The sequence below is a fragment of the Athene noctua genome, chromosome 4 (genome assembly GCF_965140245.1).
Source record: "Athene noctua chromosome 4, bAthNoc1.hap1.1, whole genome shotgun sequence".
Lineage (NCBI taxonomy): Eukaryota > Metazoa > Chordata > Aves > Strigiformes > Strigidae > Athene > Athene noctua.
In genome coordinates this window covers 50,083,630-50,102,806 of record NC_134040.1, presented here as the reverse complement: position 1 = coordinate 50,102,806, position 19,177 = coordinate 50,083,630, and the positions used below count along the sequence as shown (strand labels likewise).

The 19,177-nt window shown below is 41.1% G+C and overlaps 1 protein-coding gene across 6 annotated transcripts; it reads left to right on the top strand.

Moving 5' to 3' along the window:
* Positions 1–762: 762 nt before the first annotated feature.
* On the top strand, positions 763–18,534 carry SDAD1 (SDA1 domain containing 1). Of its 6 annotated transcripts, none has more exons than XM_074903932.1 (23): positions 763–945; positions 1,086–1,190; positions 1,608–1,706; positions 1,872–1,982; positions 2,728–2,799; positions 2,896–2,996; positions 4,647–4,704; positions 5,607–5,681; positions 6,478–6,579; positions 7,017–7,086; positions 7,842–7,945; positions 8,636–8,693; positions 9,295–9,353; positions 9,724–9,800; positions 10,691–10,788; positions 11,175–11,251; positions 11,620–11,752; positions 11,908–11,925; positions 13,267–13,364; positions 13,794–13,987; positions 14,498–14,582; positions 14,972–15,133; positions 17,441–18,534. In XM_074903932.1, the coding sequence occupies exons 1-23, from the start codon at positions 856–858 to the stop codon at positions 17,489–17,491; spliced, it is 2,097 nt and encodes a 698-aa protein (XP_074760033.1). In that variant the 5' UTR covers positions 763–855; the 3' UTR covers positions 17,492–18,534. The 6 variants fall into 6 exon arrangements, with proteins under 6 accessions (XP_074760033.1, XP_074760032.1, XP_074760035.1 ...); XM_074903931.1 differs by having other exon boundaries at positions 13,264–13,364; XM_074903934.1 differs by lacking the exon at positions 11,908–11,925.
* The last annotated feature ends 643 nt before the right edge of the window (positions 18,535–19,177 follow it).

Genomic DNA, 19,177 nt, shown 5'->3' with positions numbered 1-19,177 from the left:
ACCTGCTTAACGGTAAAAACTTTACTGTTGAGTCAATTTCTTTGTTTCACTAGTCTTGCACTCACCTGAAAAGTTCACTTTGTCTTTATGTCCTGAAGATCTACCCTGGACTGCAAGAGGCTTGGGTACTCCAAGCTGGGAATCATAGTATGAGTGCAAACCTACCCAGGCCGTGGACATGTCCAGGGCCCTGGATGCAGCACTGGGAGTGGATGGACCATGCTTCATGGTCCTTGTGCACACTGCTCATGGTTCCCTAAGTCCAAAGACTTCAATGTTTTAAAGTGCTGGGGTGAGGAACCAGTGCTGATGGTGTTCTTTGCCTCGCATGCTCAGGTCTTGGCAGCTGGTCTATAATGTGTGTTTGTGGCCCCTGTCACAAGCAACATAAGTGGTAAGGGCCAGGTGCAATTTGTTGGCAGTGTTGCCACATTGCTGGCAGCACTTAACTGAATTACAATATATGATGCAGAGAGAGTGAGGGCAGGGTCACCGTGAAGGAGTGACATGATGCAAGTGAGGGGGGAAAATCAATCGGAAAGCCGCAGAGGAGGAAGCTATGTTCACTAAACTGTTGAACTTTGACAGAGTTGCCCAAAGCCTTTGGCAGTAAGGGTTGCTAAGGAGAAGCTGCTTTTCTGGCTCCTTTCCCTGCGTGATGAACGTCCTTGTCACAGAAGTTTGTCCCTTGGCGGCGCCGGGCGGGGCGGGGCGGGCCAAGATGGGGGCGCGGGGCGGGGCGGGCCGGGCCAAGATGGCGGCGCCCAGCTGGTAGCTCGCGTGTTCCAGGAGGAGGTGGCGGTCGGTCGCTTGCTGGCGTGAGTGCGGTCGTGCCGGGTTCGGCTCGGGGCCGTCATGTCGGGCCGCCAAGGAAACAAGCTGCCCAGTAACCTGCCCCAGCTGCAGAACCTCATCAAGCGGGATCCAACCTCCTACACCGAAGAGGTACGGAGCCGGGGGCCCGGAGCGGGAGGCAGCAGGGGGCCGTACCGGGGTGCGGGGGGGGAGCTGAGGAGTGCTTGGGGTAGCTGGGGGGGGGTCAGGCGTTGCCGGTCCCGCTCAGCAACCGCCCTGTGTGTGCTCAGTTCCTCCAGCAGTACCACCACTACCAGTCCCATGTGGAGATTTTCACCTTCCAACCGGACAAGCCCAGTAAGGAACTGGCTGAACTGGTGATGTTCCTGGCACAGGTAAGCCTCTGCCCTTCTGACGGGTGGCTTGGGCGCCGGCCTTGACCCCTTCGCCAGCCACAGAGTCTTTGCCCTGAGCACAGTGGCCACGGCAGATTGTGTTTCACCTCGTTTTGCTGTTAGAGCCTTGACGGAGTTGCTGACGAGTTGCTCATTGACTACGATTTCTGCAGCAGTTTTTTCTGTTTCCAGCAACACGAGGGGGTGGGGTTTTTTGACCATTAGTATAATTTTTTTAAAGGATTTTTTATTTGCACCGTACCTCTTAACATCCGGACATTGACTTTTGTATATATTATATTATTGCAAAACGTTTATAGTTTTATTGCTTTTTTACCATATCAACACACCTTCCTGGGGTGATGAGATAAGCCAAGGTTTCTGCTAGAGAGTTCAGCTGGGTCTGTCTCTGCCCAGGTTGCCCACTGCTACCCAGAACACATGGCCAGCTTTCCTCAGCAGCTGAAGGAGCTGCTCTCCTACCACCACACGGTCCTGGATGCTGACCTGCGCATGGTAAGACCTAAACCAAAAGGTGTTTTGGGCAGACCATGTCTTGTGGTTAAAATAGGCTCTTTACATGTGAGATTAGTTTACAGTTTGCTTTTTAGTATTTTAATAATGATGGAAACTGAAGAGTATTATTGGAATTTTGGTTCTGATTCCCTGTTTCTCTTACAGACGTTCTGCAAGGCTTTGATCTTGTTGAGAAACAAGAATCTAATAAATCCAACAAGTTTGCTGGAGCTCTTCTTTCAACTGCTGCGGTGTCATGATAAGCTCTTACGAAAAGTAAATCATGCTTACAAGAAACAGTCTTGATTTTCAGTGGGTTTTGACCAACTTGTCAGAAGTAATGAAGCGCTGGCAGGCAGCTGTTCTCCTTTCCTTGATAACAAAATAAGAAAGTTTAAAGTAGCTCTGCTTTTTCAGCGATTGACAGTGCCAGAGGCAAGATTTGCTCTGTATGTTTGATTAGTAATGAAGCATTCGACTGTAAAACATGCTGTAGTAGGCTGTAGGCCTGTCCTGTATGGCCTGAGCAGCTCAAATGTATCTGTGGGTGAAAACCATAAACATATCATTGTAGGAGAAGGCCTTACTGAATTCTTTGTGAAAACTTCTGAGTAAAACAACTAAAACCAAACCAGCTGCTAGTTAAAGCTGTATTTCAGGTTTTCTGCTGTAAAAGTGGAAATCTTTGTTTTCTGCCACCAGGATTACTAAATAGGCCATCAGGACATGCCTGAATGAAGCAGGAGTGGATTTTTTTAAAGCAGTACTTGATGCTGTTAATTTTTCTGCTGTACTGTAAATTAAGCATGCTTTTCAAATGCATGAAAATAAAGCGTATGTGAGACTTTACAGGATAACTTCTTGTTTTTCCAACTGTAACTTAAAAGAGAAAATAATATTCTTAGTGGTGATCAGTTTGGTCTCATTTTAGTATTTAGAGGCTTTGGGGGAATACTAATGTGTCTGCATTGTTCTCTGTATAACTTGCATAGCTTACTCCCTGTTATATCTCAATTTACAGACTTTGTATACTCACATCGTGTCGGACATCAAGAATGTCAATGCTAAACACAAAAACAATAAAGTGAACACAGTAAGTATTTTAGCTTTCAGATATACTTCGATTTAACCTCTTGATACTGTGAAAGACTTCTTTCTAATAAGACATGTTTACAAACTTTTTTCTTAGACCCTGCAGAACTTCATGTACACTATGTTGAGAGACAGCAATCCCACTGCTGCCAAGATATCACTGGATGTGATGATTGAACTTTACAGGAGGAATATTTGGTAGGTCTGGCAGGCTTGTATTTGATTTCCCATTAATTGTGGGGCAGCCATCCTGACATCACTTGTGGCCTGTAGTGCAAAATATAATGCAGAGGGCAGAGATTTAAATATATTTATCTTATTTGTGTTCCAGTGGGACTATGTTTTTGCGGAATGGAATTTAGCTGGGAAGAAATACTGTCTTGTGTGAAGTCTCAGAGTTATTTAGGTTGAATGTTTGATGTTTGAGTTGAAGGTGGTATGTAAGTAGTGTGTGTTGCATTCAAAACCAAAACTGTGTGCAGCTCGCTTTTTTCAGCCTTTACATAAAAGCTGCTAGTATTAGCATACAACTTGTGAGGTACAGTGGAAAGAGGAATTTTGTTTTTTTCTTCTTAAATCTGTAAGGTCATTCTAGATGACTGATCTAAGGGGTGCTTTGAGTGGGTTTTTTTGTGAAGCTATTGTATAGCTCCTGTTTTTAGCAGATAGCAGCTTGAAAAATTGTTGCCTAGATAAGCATTGAAAGGAGTAAAAGCACCCTGAGGACCTTCAGTTGCTGTCTTGTACCTAATACGTTGCTCAATCTTCATGCTGTGTTACAAAGTGCTAGAGCAGGTGTTACCCAGTGGTAAATTGCATGAGAAGATGGTAGTATCTTCACTACCTCTTGCTTTTTTAACTGTAAAATCAGGCAAAAGACTTGTAATCACTCCAGTTTATAACTCCTTTGCTCTTCTTGGTTCTTGAACAGAAATGAACTGTACAAATGCAGCCAAGTGATATTGTTGGTGGGCAGTGTGCCTGCTGCTTCTTAGGTTATCTGCAACATAGACTAGTGGCAGAGCACTAATGGGGCAGTTCTTGCTTTTCTTACTCAGGAGTTCATGGTGATGTCAGCATGAGTTAAGCTGGAGTGTGAATGGCAACATTACTCTTTCAATGTATTGCAGGGAAACCACAGCTGGCAGACAGGATGTGTATTTGGGTGTAAAGAGTTTTCATGTGTAGCATTCAAGGAATTATTGTCTATTCCATGGCAAAAATAAAAAGTCACAACAGCTTTGTTAAGAATATTTTGTGTGTGTAGTAGTGGGTTGAGAACTATTTCCCTAAAAACAGGGACTGCTGAAAAAAATTAGTGTTGCTAAAAGGAAAAGACTTTTGCAGTTTTAAAAAACACGTTTCTAAGTATGTGAGACTTGGTTATTTCTTACTACAAAAATTATTTTCTGTAGCTTTATTTCTTAGAAACTTATTTTTAGAGCATACTTTATCTCAGAACTCTCCAGCTGCTTTTCTAATACTCATTAGAATTGAGCGTGGATTTTTTTTTTTTTTTAGCAAGCAGAGGTTTGGTGGTTGTTTTTTACTGGCGGAAAAAAGTGGTAACGTGTCCTCCATTACTGGAGCTTATTCTTTGTATCCCTTTAGTCACAGTGTGACCTAGATGGAATGTAAGTGTGTCTGATGATTTAGATTAAGCTACTGCTATATTAGGAGAATAAAAGAAAATTACAGGAACTTCTTTGCAAATCTACTTGGAGCATTGAGAGATTTGATTCTAATGAAGTTTCCTGCTTGTTAGGAGTCACATTTCATGAGACTTAATTTTCTGAGAATAACTTGAAATTGCCGAACTTTAGAGAGTGATGTTTTGTTCTATTCCAGGAATGATGCCAAAACAGTAAATGTCATCACAACTGCCTGCTTTTCAAAAGTGACAAAGGTGAGAACAAAAATCACTTGATGAAACTGGATGTAACCTAGGCTTCCTCTTTCCTGTGGCTGCAGCTTATTATTTTGTAATTGTTAACAAGCCTCACTGATGACTTGGTTTTTGCATGTTTTATTTTCAAAATACCACTTGTGTTGTGGGAGGAGGCAGCATTTGATTCTTAAGTACAGAGCAGTGGAATTAGAAGCTTATGTTAAAGTGAAGGCTGATGTGGGGAGGGTAGGTGTACTTTCCACTGTTACTCAGAAGAGACTGTCAGAATATCATCTCCTTAGCAGCACTGTAAGGCTTTCATTTGTTAACTGTGAAGAGAGCAGCTATCCTGTCTGGGGCTTGAGTAAATCTTGGGCCTTCTGTCATGTATCAGTTCTGCAGCACTGGAGGTTGAAAAACTTGTGTTATGATTTGAGATTGGGCTTTCATAGTGTAAGAACTTAAAGCTGTTCCATTCAATAAAAAACAGCCAACCAAAACTAACAAAAAAACCTTACCAGTAAACCCCTGTAAATTACTAAAAGTTCGGAGTTCTGAGCACTGTCTGAGGTATCAGCTGTGCAGGAGCTCCTGATAATGTTGGCATGGAGCAATGAGTTTGAAATTGCTTTGCAGAATGATAGGAAGAGAATTTGAATTGTTAAGCTTGTTCCATGCATTGTGGAAGCCCAGGTGCTTTTTGACTCTGTGTGCTTCTGACTGTTGAGAATGTGCAGCAAAATTTGACTGTGTCTAAAACACTTCATGGCTTTCAGGCCATGACTTGTTCTGCTTTCTGTTCCTATCTATGCCTGTAAAAAATTGGGATAGTCTTTGCATACCTCCGATGTGGGTGTAGGACTGTTGGAAATACTGTTGTCAGTTTGTCCTGCCCAGCATAAACTTACTTTGTTTTTTAGGTACTAGTTGCTAGTTTGAAGTTCTTTCTTGGAAGAGATGAAGATGAGAAACAAGACAGTGACTCAGAATCTGAGGTGGGTGTTGTGATTAAATCTTCTGTGTTCTTCAAGGTCTAATACATCTATCATTCTGTTGAGCTTGGCTCTGCCAATCTGTCTGATTCTGTGTTACTTAGTTTTCCCTCTTCCTTCCTCCATATGTTTGTTTTTTCCCAAAAGTTCAGTGTTTTTGACAGCTGGCCCCAACTGAGACAGCAGGATGCATTTGCTGTCTGTCTAAAGACTGATGCCAAGAGTTCCTTTGCTTTCCTCCTCCTGTGAAGGAACCAACTCACTTCGAAAACCTAAGCAGGAGTTGGTCAGTCTGGTTTGTGAAGACATGAATTGCTAGATATGTAATGTGGAGTTGTGGGAAGAGGGTTTCACCTGGTGTATTGGAAGTTGGTTTAATTTTTTAGCTGTCTGGTTTGTCTTCAGTTTTCTCTTTTGTGCTCCACTTCCCATTTATGTACAAATGAGCATAGTTAAGCTACTTTGAGAAGGCTGATAACCTACCAGGATTTCAGTCTAGAACCTCCTAATACAGAGTATCATTATTTGTCTGTGACTACTCTCTAATTAACTGCCTGTAAAAACTACTGTGGTGATGTGCTGTAAAGTGTCAGTAGACTCTCTTATGTGTACGTATGTATCTAGTTTTGTGGAATTGGGATTTTAAATGCTAGTATCGCTCTACGGTGAAATTTAGGAGGAAAGAGAGTTTTCAAATAAAGTACATGATCCTGAAAAATATTGATGCTTTTTGTTTCTCTGATTCCCATTTGAAGTCTGATGTCACCTGAGTCTTGTTATCCTTGCATTTTTTCTCAAGGACGATGTTCCCACAGCCCGAGATCTGATGGTGCGTTATGCAACCAACAAGAAAACCACCAAGCGCAAGAAGAAACTGGAAAAAGCGATGAAGGTTCTCAAGGTGGGGAGGGTTGCATTTGACTTGCCAGGATTTTAGCTTAATCCTTCAAATGCAGAAATCTTGTTGCTCTGTTGGTTTAGCTACCTTTTGTCATGTCTTCTGTGTGAAGGTCCTGAAGTGTTGTAGCATCCACTGGCCAGGCATATGCTGTGTTTGCCTGGAAGAGAGCTGTTTTGAAACAGCCTAAGTTACACTTTGTGTGGTCCCCTACTTTAAAGCATGTGCTGTCTTTTTAATGCAGCTCCAGTTGCCTCTTAAGTCAGGTATCAGAAAATCCTGTGCAGTTGAAAAGAGTAATAGTTGTTAAAATTAAATCGCCTCTTTTTGAAGAGAAGAATGGTAAATAGCTGCTTTTAATAGCAGCCTGAAACTGAAGCACATGCAGCTTTTTTGTGGAAAGAAAAAAATGTCTCCCTCACTCATTTTGTGTCATACAGAAACAGAAGAAGAAGAACAAGCCAGAGGTGTTCAATTTTTCTGCTATTCACTTGATTCATGATCCCCAAGGTAAGCACACATCACATTTAGTCTTTTTTCAAGTTACGTGTTAATCTGGACACTGAAGCTTAGACACAACTCTGCAAGGAGAATGAGTGTCAAGTAGATACAAATGTGACAACATTTGTCACATCAACTTGTAGTGTACTTTATCCTGGAGTTTCATAGCACTTCAGAAAAGTGAGATCAGCCCTGTTGTGCTTGTCATAGTGGAACACTTGTAGGTAGTCAGACAAGGAAGGAGCAATATTATCTGCTTCAGGTTCCTACAGATCAGGATGTGGCTCTCCTTCTTGCACATGAGGGCCATGCTTTGGTGAACAGGGAGTAGTTTATCTAATATGGTTTCTTTGGCTTACCCCTTCAAAAATGGATTTCTAATACTAGTCTGATTATTTTTATTTCCTGTTTGTTCAATATAACTCGACTTGGTCTTAGTTTGATCTAGTGAACCTCTGGGGATTTTGTTTTTCAGATGAACCCAAAATATATGTAAAAAACCCTAGCTTTAATACTGACCCTGTGCTGCTTGTGTTGTGGAACTTTTACTGGTTTTCTTCTCTGCTGAACCTGTGCACAGCTTTAGACCTAGGCAGAATTAAAATAACCCACTGGGAGAAATGCTCTGGTCACCTTTAATTTCTTCTGTGCAAGGGCACTGGGGCTTATAAGAACCCAAACCAAATTAACTGCCTTTGTAATGCTATCTGAGTTCTGCATTGTGCGGTTGATGTATACCACAAATCTATTGCTGCTTCTTCTAGACTTTGCAGAAAAACTGCTGAAGCAGCTGGAAAACTGTAAGGAACGATTTGAAGTGAAGATGATGCTCATGGACCTAATATCTAGGCTAGTTGGAATACACGAGGTACATACTCTGATAATTTTATAACGGTCTAATGGTAGCCAGCCTGGTTTGGGTGATGACATGCCTTGTGTCTCTGGAAAAATTAGGTTTAATTTTTCTATATGTTGAAAATTGTGTATGTGTGGTGAAGTAGCTGCTGGTGTGCCTCATGGATGGTGTAGTAGTGTGGACTTGTGTGGAACTTAGTGAGCTCTGCTAGAGAAGGCTGTTGGTCTGGAATAGCTGAGCTGTCTCCTAGGAGAACATGTTTTTTTCAAGACCTGTGTGCTCCTGGGAGGTCCTTCAAAGGAGAAGGGCTTTTCGAAGGAGTCCAGCTATTGCTCATGAACAGTGCTCTCTGAGGTACAGCCAAAGTGTGATGAAAATTACTGGAATTTCTTTCTGTTTTGGGAGAGAAGATTGTGTCCCCAAGGCAAAGGTCAGTGGCACATTGTAGGATTGCACAGCAGAGTGCCCTAATTTGAATTCTGGATTTCACAAAGTTTGGGGTTGAGCTTTGTATTTCCTTTGTCCAAGTAATTTCCTGATCTCCACACTTATCAAACTCAAGACAGGACAATGTGTCAAGCAATACAAGCCAAGGCATTTGAGAGCACGCTGTAGAGAATAGATTGGTTTACAGCATATCAGCCTATGAATGTGATCTCAAGTTAGAAGACAGTAAGCTAATCTGTTACTTCTTTCCTGCAGCTTTTTCTTTTTAATTTCTACCCCTTTGTTCAGAGATTCCTACAGCCCCATCAGAGAGGTAAGTAGCTACTAGTAGATAACATTGCTGGTCTGTCATGTCACACCTACAGTCAGTTTTTAAAAGTGCTGCTATAAAAGAATAAGTAGCAGTAACTTTAGTAGGAAGTAGGATTAGTCCAGAGAGTGTGGATGAAGGGGGTGAAAGGCCATGACTGCCAGAAGTGCAAAGTGCTTTGGATGCTTTTGGAAGCTCTGTGTGCACTCGGTGCTCCTTACCTGAGCATTTGAGAAACGCCAGCGATGGAATAAAATTAATCTACAGAGTCCCTAGTTCATTGCAAATCCTGACTGGTTGAGTACAGCAGGACTGCCTTTCGTTGCATTGTTTTACTGGTGTTTCACTGTAGTTGTTGAGCATTTTTTATCATCTTAGCTGGTTATTAAGGGCCTGCACTGCTGCTGGGGTGGAGACCAGACAAGTTCCTGATGCCTGATGGGAGAGAAGAAAACAGTTGTCCCAAATACATTCAGACCAAAATGGCTTTGAGACTTAGACTGAGCAACTTGTTGGGTTAGCTGTTCCAGTGGATGTGTTTACTGGCCAGAGTAAACTGCAGCAATATACTTGGCATCTTCTTTCCACTTTTCTTATCTTCCAGAAGTGACAAAGATTCTTCTGTTTGCTGCACAGGCTTCACACCAGCTAGTACCACCTGAGGTCAGTACGCCACCTATATTCGGTGATCTTAAAAATGAATAGCAGGCCAGTGTGGAAATAAAACTGAGTGCATTTGTCAGGAGGGGGGAAAGAGAATCTGGTCACACCCTTTGTCTTTAAAAGCTTATGGTAATTTTGGCTACTTCTGCAAGTTCCAAGGGATTGTTTTTTGTAAAAGGGGGAAAAAACCAAACCAATGTCTGATGTCTTAATATCTGCAAGAGAATTTGTATCTAGAGAATATTTGCAGGCTATAGTGACAAGTCCTGAGCTCGGCCTTTCTATGAAAAGGGCTCTGTTAATAATGTGTAATAATTTTCACAATTTTATTAAATATGCGTTAAATTGAACCTTTTTTTCTTATTTTCAGATTATCCAGTCAGTGTTAATGACCATTGCCAACAACTTTGTCACTGACAAGAATTCTGGGGAGGTCATGACTGTAGGGTGGGTACAGAATCTTACAAAATCTGTAAAACTCTCTCTGAATGTGAAAAAATACTTTTCTTTTTAAACCACCTGCAACTGTTATTCATAGTACGCATTCAAGAACCTGCTTGAATAAAAACAAGTTAGGACAGTACCTCAGCATAAACTTTCCTTATTTTTGTTGGCAGTGCTTTAAATTCCCTAGAATGATGGGTTTCTGTGCTTAGTGCTGTGACTTAACTTTTCTAGATTTCATGATGATGTGTGGGGTTTTTTGCTGTCTTGTTTGGTCTTGTATTTTTCTTCCTTCCTGGATATTGTTATTTCTACTTTGAGGGCAGACCTCTTGTCTGTGAATTAATATATTTGTATATACTCAGTGAATGGCTACCATCATAGTTCAGGACTCTTTAATTTTGATGTTTTGTGGATGAAATTTCACTACTGGCAACAAATTTAAATGTTGCTCTTAGTGAAATTGTAATGTACTTTCTTTGACTAGTCATGAGAGGTATTTGTGAAAGTTCTGGTGTAAATGGAGTAGAGCATGATCAGTAAATGTAGGAGAGGAGTGTCTAGATTTTTTTTTTTTTTTTTTCCCTTGGCTTGATGACTGTTTGACTGCTTTTCCAGTATGCCTGAACCCAGACTTCAGTTGCAGAATCCTGAGGCCTAGGATCAGACAAAATAATAGCTGGAGAGCAGAGTATGGGCTAAAGATGGAGGGCTTTAGAGAACCCTTGTGCAAGGAGAGGTCCTTGTGATGTTCTCCTCTCTTGCTATACTAAATGTTGTATGAATTCTGTATGAGGTTCTTCAAGTTCCAGGTAATTAACTTTATTATTGGGCCAGTGGGAGTCTCTCCCAGCTGCGGTGTTCAGAAAATAATTCACTTCCAATTTTTTTAGAATCAATGCAATAAAAGAAATCACTGCAAGATGTCCGTTAGCGATGACTGAAGATCTGCTTCAAGACCTAGTTCAGTACAAGACTCATAAAAATAAAAGTAAGTATATTACATGGATATGACTTCTAAATCTTTTTTTTTGTCCTCTATTGTTATAGCCTTCATAATAATGACGCCTTAATTGCTTTTGTGTAGGCTGAGAGGTATAATTTTCAATATCTGTTGCATTTATCTGTATTTTGAGTGCATATATGTAGGAGACAAAACAGTCAAGGGTTGTTATGGCAGGGGAAATTGTAGACAAAACTAAAGAAGACAAAGTGCTTGCTAATAAAGATTTAGCCCTAAGGAAGAGCTGGGTCCTGCATCAGAGCAATAACTTCAGAAGAACCATGAGCAGGCTGTAAATACTGATTATCTGAGTGGGCTTTCAGTTTGCTCAGCATTCTGCTTTTCTGGACTTTTTCTTTTTTTTTTTTTGGTAGATGTGATGATGTCTGCAAGAACTCTGATACACCTTTTCCGCTCTCTGAATCCAGAGATGCTGCAGAAGAAATTCAGGGTAGGTGTTGGTTTATGTGCATTGCATTCACAGTAAACGTATGCTCACGTGCTCAAAAATGGTAACTGGTCTTATAGCCTCTTGAGAATGAGGTGCAATCATGCTTGCATTCTTCCCCTGCCTGCTCCCTTGCTGCCTTTTGATGTGGTGTGCTCTTATTTAAAGATTTCTTTAGTTCCAGTTTACCAAACATTGACAGGAGGATTGTGCTAGAGGACCTTGACTATCTTGATCTTTTCTTATTTCATCAGGCAGCATTTATCTTTTCCACCCACAAATCTTTATTTTTTCCTCTCACCCAGATTTCTTCATGGACTTGTGGGCATTGAAATAGAAGACTGCTTAACATGTTTTTTCTTAACTTATAGGGTAAGCCTACTGAGGCCTCATTGGAAGCCAGGATTCATGAATATGGAGAACTGGATGCCAAAGATTATATTCCAGGAGCAGAAGTACTGGATGTTGAGAGTCAAAAGGAAAAGGAAGGAACCCAAGAGGAAGGTTGGCCTTTTTTTTTTTTTTTTTTACCACTTCTATTTTGAGCATCACTGTCACTAAGATTTTTATTTGCATATAAAACTTTCTGTCTGTGTGTTTCATTTGCTGCTGTCACATGCTGCATGGCTCGCACATGTCTGTATTTGTCCATTACGAAGCACTGATGTTATTCTCAAGTAAGTGCAATTTATCCCGTGACGTTTGTTACCGTGTGTTGCTTGGTATGATAGACACCGAGGGATGGAAAAGCAGAGGGACAGACATTGTATAGCTATGAAACTTCCTGTGTACAGCTAATCCTAAAGACAAGGTTTTGTTGCATATTATAAAACGCTAAAATAGTACTTTGAAATAGCATTTGGCTTTTTAAATTCACTTCCTGTGTGTTCCACGCAACTTGGAACCTCTGCCTGAATCAGGAAAAAAAAGTTTGAAAGTCAAGCCAGAACAGTTTGGCAAATCAAGCCTGAGGCCATTGGAGATACTGCGTGGAGGTGTACAGGAGGAATAAACACCTAATTTGTCATGTGTCTTAAGCATGTGAATGCAGTGATTAGTATTAACAATCTTCTTTGGTTTCTGAAGCTGGTAACTTTAGCATTTCAGTTTGACCAACAGTGAAGAAGAGCAGTGCACATACTGCAGAAAGTAACAGCTGTAATTGCATTGCTTTCTTCCTTGGTTTAGATGGCAGAGAGCGGGGAACACCATTACTACACAGTGTTACAAGGACTAGCATCTGTAAACTACTGTGTTTCTTCCGAGACTGTCCCAAATTGTTTTGAGGATCTTTAACTTCAGATGAGAGTTAAGCTTTGCAAAGCGTAGCATTATGGTACAGCTTGCTGTCATGCTGGCTTGTTGCAAGCTGCTTTGTGTATTTCCTATGGTTGGCCTGGTTTTGAGTGAATGAGGTGAACATAAATGCATCTCCTGTAGAGGCTCTGATCACCATTTTTCCAGGTTTGTTGAAAGCTCATAATAAATAAATGTGTTAAGGTGACTGCAGCTCACAGTAATGACAAAACACACCAGCTGTTTTAAGCAGCCTTTCGAAGGGGAGGTCTGTGTGCATTTTGAAAAATCTCACACTGCCATATGCAGTTATCACTATAAAAATCGGTGTCATAACTGAATGTGCATGTGATGTGGGTGTCCTGAGAAAGCAAAGCTGACGTTTTTTGCACAGCTCTGAATCAGTTGCAAGCCAGATAGAATTTGGTAGCTCAACTTGCCAGTGGGAAAGCATCAGAGCTGCTGGTCTGTTCAACTGTGGAAGTCTTCTAAAAATCATTAGCAAATAGCGATCAGATATATGAAGTATCTCATGCCTTTGTAATGTCTGTGTAGTTCTAAGGCTGGGATGCTGAGACCCTTTAGCTTGCCTGTTTGGTAAGCATGTCCATGGGCATAAATGGTAATACAAGGCAGTGAGAGCTTGCAATCCAGTCTTAAGTAATTTCAAACTCAAGTTAGCTGACTGTATTAACAGCTCTGTGCACTTCTTCCCCAAGCAGATGGATGGGAAAGCGCTAGTCTGAGTGGGGAAGATGATAATGAAGATGGAGAATGGATTGATGTGCATCACTCCTCAGATGAGGAGCAACAAGAAATAGTGAGTTCTAAGTGTCTTCTCCCCAAATATAAATGAGTCTTTTTAATAGCAGACCGGATTCTCTTGCTCTGTACCTTGTCGTGACTGCTCATAAATAACTATACAGGGCTGCAAAGTTCCTTGACCGAGATCAGCGATGTTGGAGGACTATTTAGCACCTGTGCTGAAGTATGCTCGTTGTTAGGGTGAGGGGGAGAGATGGGGAATTCTGTCCCAGTGCTAAATTCTTTAAAGCTGTGATATTTACACGAGTGCTTTTATTCACTCTGAAATAAGGAGTGGATGTACTTTGTTATTCTAATGCTATGTGCTGGATAAGACTATGAAGAATCCTAACAACTGGCTGCTGGATTTCACAAAAGTATTGCCCCTACATAGGTATTTGAGAGGCAAGCTGAATCATGATTCTTTTGTACTTCTTTTCAAAAGGCAGAAAAGGTGAAAAGTATGCCCATAGAGGAACGAAAAGCCAAAGCTGCAGCAGTCAGTACAAGCAGGCTGCTAACTCAAGAAGAATTCCACAAAATACGTCTTGCCCAGCTTTCCAAAGAACTTAATTCTGCACCTGGCAAATCTGCAAAGAGGAAAAATATTGAAATAGATGATGAAGAGGAGGAGAGCAGGTAGGATATGGACTACTGATGAGTGCTTTCTTTTCCCTATAATGTGATGATACAGTTTTTAACTGCAGCAGGGCACAGAGCTCTGCTGTTGGTCAGTACCCCCTGGTGACAGGTGGCAAACAGCCTGGAATGGATCCTGGCCTGGGGGATTTGTTTATATCTGGGAGAAAAGACAAGAGGGGCTGATGGGAACTATGAGACTGTTTTGCTTGTTCAGACCAATAGGGATCTGGGGGTGTTTTGCAGCAGTAGTTGCATGGTTATTATCTCCAAAGTTTCTTAAACTTTGTGGATGAAGCAGGACTTGAAAAGCAGTAATGAGAGACTTGTAAGGGTTGTTCCAAGCATGAGGATTAGCCTGAGAGAACAAGAAGTGCCTGTGTGAAAGCTTATAGAAAGGCAGTGGCGTAAGAAATGGGTGAGAGACAAAGGGTCAAGAGGGCATCTTGGTTTTTTTGCCAGATGATGTTTTGTGTATGATGACCTTTTGTTGGATTTTGGTGTGTATAGGGGAGAGTTGCTTTCACTCAGAGATATTGAACATCTGCATAAGAAGCCTAAATCAGACAAGGAGACCAGACTGGCAACTGCAATGGTGAGGATCTGGGCTATTTAATATCCTCTTTCTTTCTAGATTTGGGTTTATGTTTTTGTCTCCTACAGAAGGAGGAGGTGGTGGGGTTGCATCTGTAAGATGAGTACCCAGCTGTCATCTGAGTTTCGAGAAATGTATTTTTGCTGTTGCATCTTGACTGTAACAGCCTCTTGCTGGTTACAGGTGACAGTGAAAATGAGGACACACCCAGTTTTCACTGTGACTTAAGAAACAGAGCCAGCATGGTAGAATGCATGCAACATACATAGAAAGTCACAGTGAAACTGCAGTTATTGTCACTGCCATAGAACCTGTCACCTTAGCAGCCAATGTTAACTGTAGGGAAAGGAAAATGACACCCTCTTATTATATTATGTTATCTATTATAGGCTGGAAAAACAGACAGAAAAGAATTTGTGAAAAAGAAAACAAGAATTAACCCATTTGCCAGCTCTTCCAACAAAGAAAAGAAAAAGCACAAGAACTTCATGATGATGAGATATAGCCATAGTGTCCGGACGAAAAATAAGCGGTCTTTCAGGGAGAAACAGGTAATGTTTAATGATGAAAATAGATGGGACAGTCTGAGCAGTAAACTTACAATGTGGGTGAAGTGCTGTGTATCCTGTGCCTTAAGTCATCGTTGTTTCCTTTGATGGTTTAATTGCTGGAAAAGACTGTGGGCTAGGTGGCTTCCCTTGAATCCTGCCCCAGAGAAGATATATTGGAGGCTGTGGTGAAGAAGAATGCTTTTGTCAGCCTTTCCTCTTTAACATGCATTGAGGACCAAGCTGTGTTGCAAAGTCATGTGTAGGTTAAAAGGCAATGATAATGTGGTTTGTTTTCCTTTATATAAATGAAAGCAGATTGTATTAGAACCCTGACTATAATCCTGTGATAGAAGAAATGTTTCCCTGATGTGGAGGACTTGTTTTTCAGGACAAGCTTTTAGTGTGTTTCTTCACTCTAAATTCCTTTGTTGACCTTTCTCCTGTTACTGTCATATTATGGACTTGTCTGTCCTGGCCTTGAGGTCATTAATAGTTTGTCACAAATGTACTCAAAGAACAGACATAAATGCTGTTTATTACCTATTTGAAACTACTTAGAAAAAATATCACTTCAGTTTAGCCTGCCACTGTAATTTCACAATACGCTGTTCTTAGCCGTGAAGCCCCTGCCCACTTCTGCTTCCTCAGCTATAAGCTTGGCCACAGCCCTTGTGAAACGGTATACGAGCCACAAACATGTATTTGGCAGTCCTCTTACTGTGTGTTCCCGCAGGCGTCCATGCCAAGGGTAGCTGAAGGGATATCTAGAAGGCAAGGCAGAAACTTAAGGGGATGACCTTCCTGCTGAAGGTCTTGGGCAGGGAGCCTGCGTAGCTCCCCCAGATGACTGAGGTTAGGTGAGCTGGCAAGAGTGGGGTGTGGAGAGGGAGCTCCCCTGCTCCTGTGATGCACCTCAGCTGGGGAGAGCCTGAACTGTGTGTGGTAGCTGTTGCCAGAACATTGGTGGAGGTGTATTGCTTTGCTCTGCTGTGTTTCACCTTGGCGCAGGGTAAGTCTGTGCTAACAACAAGAATCTGCCTTAAAATCCTTTTATCTAACCTGGCAGATGGCCAGTTGAGGGTTTTACAGGGTGTTATAAAATTGAACTCGTTTGAACACGTTCCAAGAAAACTTCTAGAATAATCCAGTTATGCAGTGGTCTTGTTTCTGTGTGGTGTTAGCTTCTGTGTTTTCTTGCTAGGTTCTGTCTTGTGCTAGTGTGCATTCAGATGCTTCTTTTACAAACTCTCCTTTGTGAGTTGTTTCCAGGATCGTATCGTTAGAATAATGTGTAGTCGTCTCCAATATGTTGCCTTAAAAGCAGCAAGACCAAAACTGTTTATAGTCTCAAGTGTTTCTGTTAAACAGGAAGACTTGGACTAATATATTCTGTAGTCTTTTTAATTGCCATCATTCTGCCTCACCTCAAATAAGGCTGATTACATTAACCCAGCTCTCAAAACACACAAAAAATGTTACAAATCAACAATTCAGGCACTTTTAGGAAACTGCTGTTTACAGTGAGTCTTACACTTGGCTCACTTTCTAAAAAGCCATCTTGAATGGTTTCAGTCCTTACTCCTGAATAATGTTTTGAGTTTAAGTGTAACAGCTAAATAGTGAAAGAGGAATTTTTTTCATACTTTTTTTTCATGGAAGTTAGGACACAGCATCACTTCTGTGGACAGTAATTTGAAAATAATTGTTAAAAGAAGGTTGGAGTACTGTAGTTGTAGGCTACTGCATTCTGCTGCCCTCACTGGTAGATTAAAATGGACTGTTGTCTATAGTCCAGAGCTAGATCCCCTTACCAATTAAAACATGCCTGAAATACACACCAAAATCTCTTTAGAGTGATATGGCACTTGTAAAAATTCTAGCATCCCTCCTTCCCCCCTTTGAAAAGAAGCTTTTTAATACTCTCTCAAAAAACGCCATTTAATCCTATTTACCTCTCAGCTGGACTGAGGTTTTTTTGGTTTCTTCTAATTGAATATGAGTCAGTGGAAGAACAGATCACGTCACTCTTAATCTTTTTCATTGTATAGGATTTGCTAATGGTGTACTGAAACATTTTGATTTTTTTTTTTGAAGCCCAGCTCTTTAATTGTACTATCGAGTTTAGCTAAATAACCACAGGGTTTCTGCCACTGTAGTTGTTAGTGTTGGCCAGTTTTAGCTGATAAGCTATTAGTGTTTTTCTCTGAGGCTGAAGAAATTGAAGAGGGTTGTTGATGTAGTAGTGATGTTGTCTCCTTACTTAATGTTCTCCTTACCTGAATATTCCACTCCTTTTTTCATATTTAGCTGGCTCTTCGAGATGCACTTCTGAAAAAGAGAAAACGACTGCTGAAATAACGAAACATGAATGGAGAGGAGTACTTAATCACCCTCGAAGACATAGCCCTAGAAATGCTTATTTCCACACACACCCCCTGCTACCCCAAAGGAAAGAAGAGACTGAAATGCCTTACGGATTTATCTCTGTTCGGTTCAGGATTACAAATTGGATGTGTCCAAGCTGTAGGATATAGTTATCTATAGGACAGATGGAAGAGGCCTTAATCCTTGCACAATTTTGATTTTTTTAAAGCATTCTGAGGAAGCAATTATCTTTTCTTGAATATAGTTTGCTTACAGCTGGTTTTGTATGTGTAAGTATTAAAACACACAATGTTATTGTAAAAATATTTTACTTGAAGTCATTCATGACTAGGTAGTTGAAAAGAAAAAGAATATTCTGGCTCAGTCTATAAAGTATGTGTATACCGTGTATGTCCCTGTATTACAGATGTGATTTTACAGACTAAGCCATTTTCCAAGCAGTTGTTTTTTACCTGTTTAATAATAATAAAACCAAATCCTTGTAATACAGGTAAGTTCAAGTGAACAGTTAAGGGGAACAACAGTTTCATTATGTTTTATGAGGAGAATAATAAAATTAGTATATGGGAGATGGTTTTCATGTTGCCATTTAAATAGAAACGTAGCATCACATGCAGGAGAACTAACAAATCTTATTTTTCCATATTGGTGTATCTTGTGGTAGGACTTGCTGGTGTCTGATTTTTGAAGTATACATGAGAATAACATAGATCTTTTATGTCAAAGGTTAAACTCTTGCTTCAGCCTTGACTGTGCTGGGACCTAAATTAATGGGTTCTTTGTGTCTTCCCCAGTCATCTCTTCTAATGGAATCTTGAGGGAGTTACTTATACTACCTTTTGTCAAATTCTGTTTGAAGTGGATTTTTGTGTGGGGCAGAAGCAGGTGCCACATGCACAACATAATGAAGAAGGGTTTGGTGGGATGGCCTTTTTTCTTCTTATGAAATAACGTTAATGTTTACATCCCACATTGGGATTCATTCAACTTAGATATGTTGAATACACAATTTTATTCACTTATTATGTCTTGTTTATGTATTGTTTGTTTTATTGTTAAATGTTGCTTCATGAAGAAAAAAAAAAGTTTATAGAGACTTGAGGGTGATAGAGAAGAAAAAAGCAGAAACTTTCCATAACTTTTATTATATTCAAATTCAATGCTCCTGCTGAGGGAAACACGGGGATTGCTGCTTGGGCATGATGCGCTGACCTGGCACCGTGGAGGGTGCGGAGCTGGGAGGGTGCGTGGATGCAGAGGAGCTGTGGTGGCATGGAGGCGCGGTGGGGGTCTGAGGCTGAAGAGAGCACACTAAGCTGGGGGAGGACATGGGCTGTACAGTACATGCTGTGTTAAACCCTTTTTTCCCTCTTTCCTTTTTTTCCTTTTACAACTGAGCCCAGTTGTTCTTCATGTGCATGTGTCCAGAAACTCATGACTTCTGAGGCTGAAAGGGAGAGGCAAATGTTTTTTTGTTGTCTTAGACAAGTGTTTCATCTTCTCTCTTCCTTTGGCCCTCTTGTCCCCTTGTGGTCCAGCCCTGCCGCGTTGCTGCCACGTGTGTGGGCTGTCTCCTCTCCTCTACTATTAGAAATGTGAGAGTAGTGAACGGCCTTGTCTAAATGGTTTGAGGAACGGAAGCACAGAGGAAATGAAACG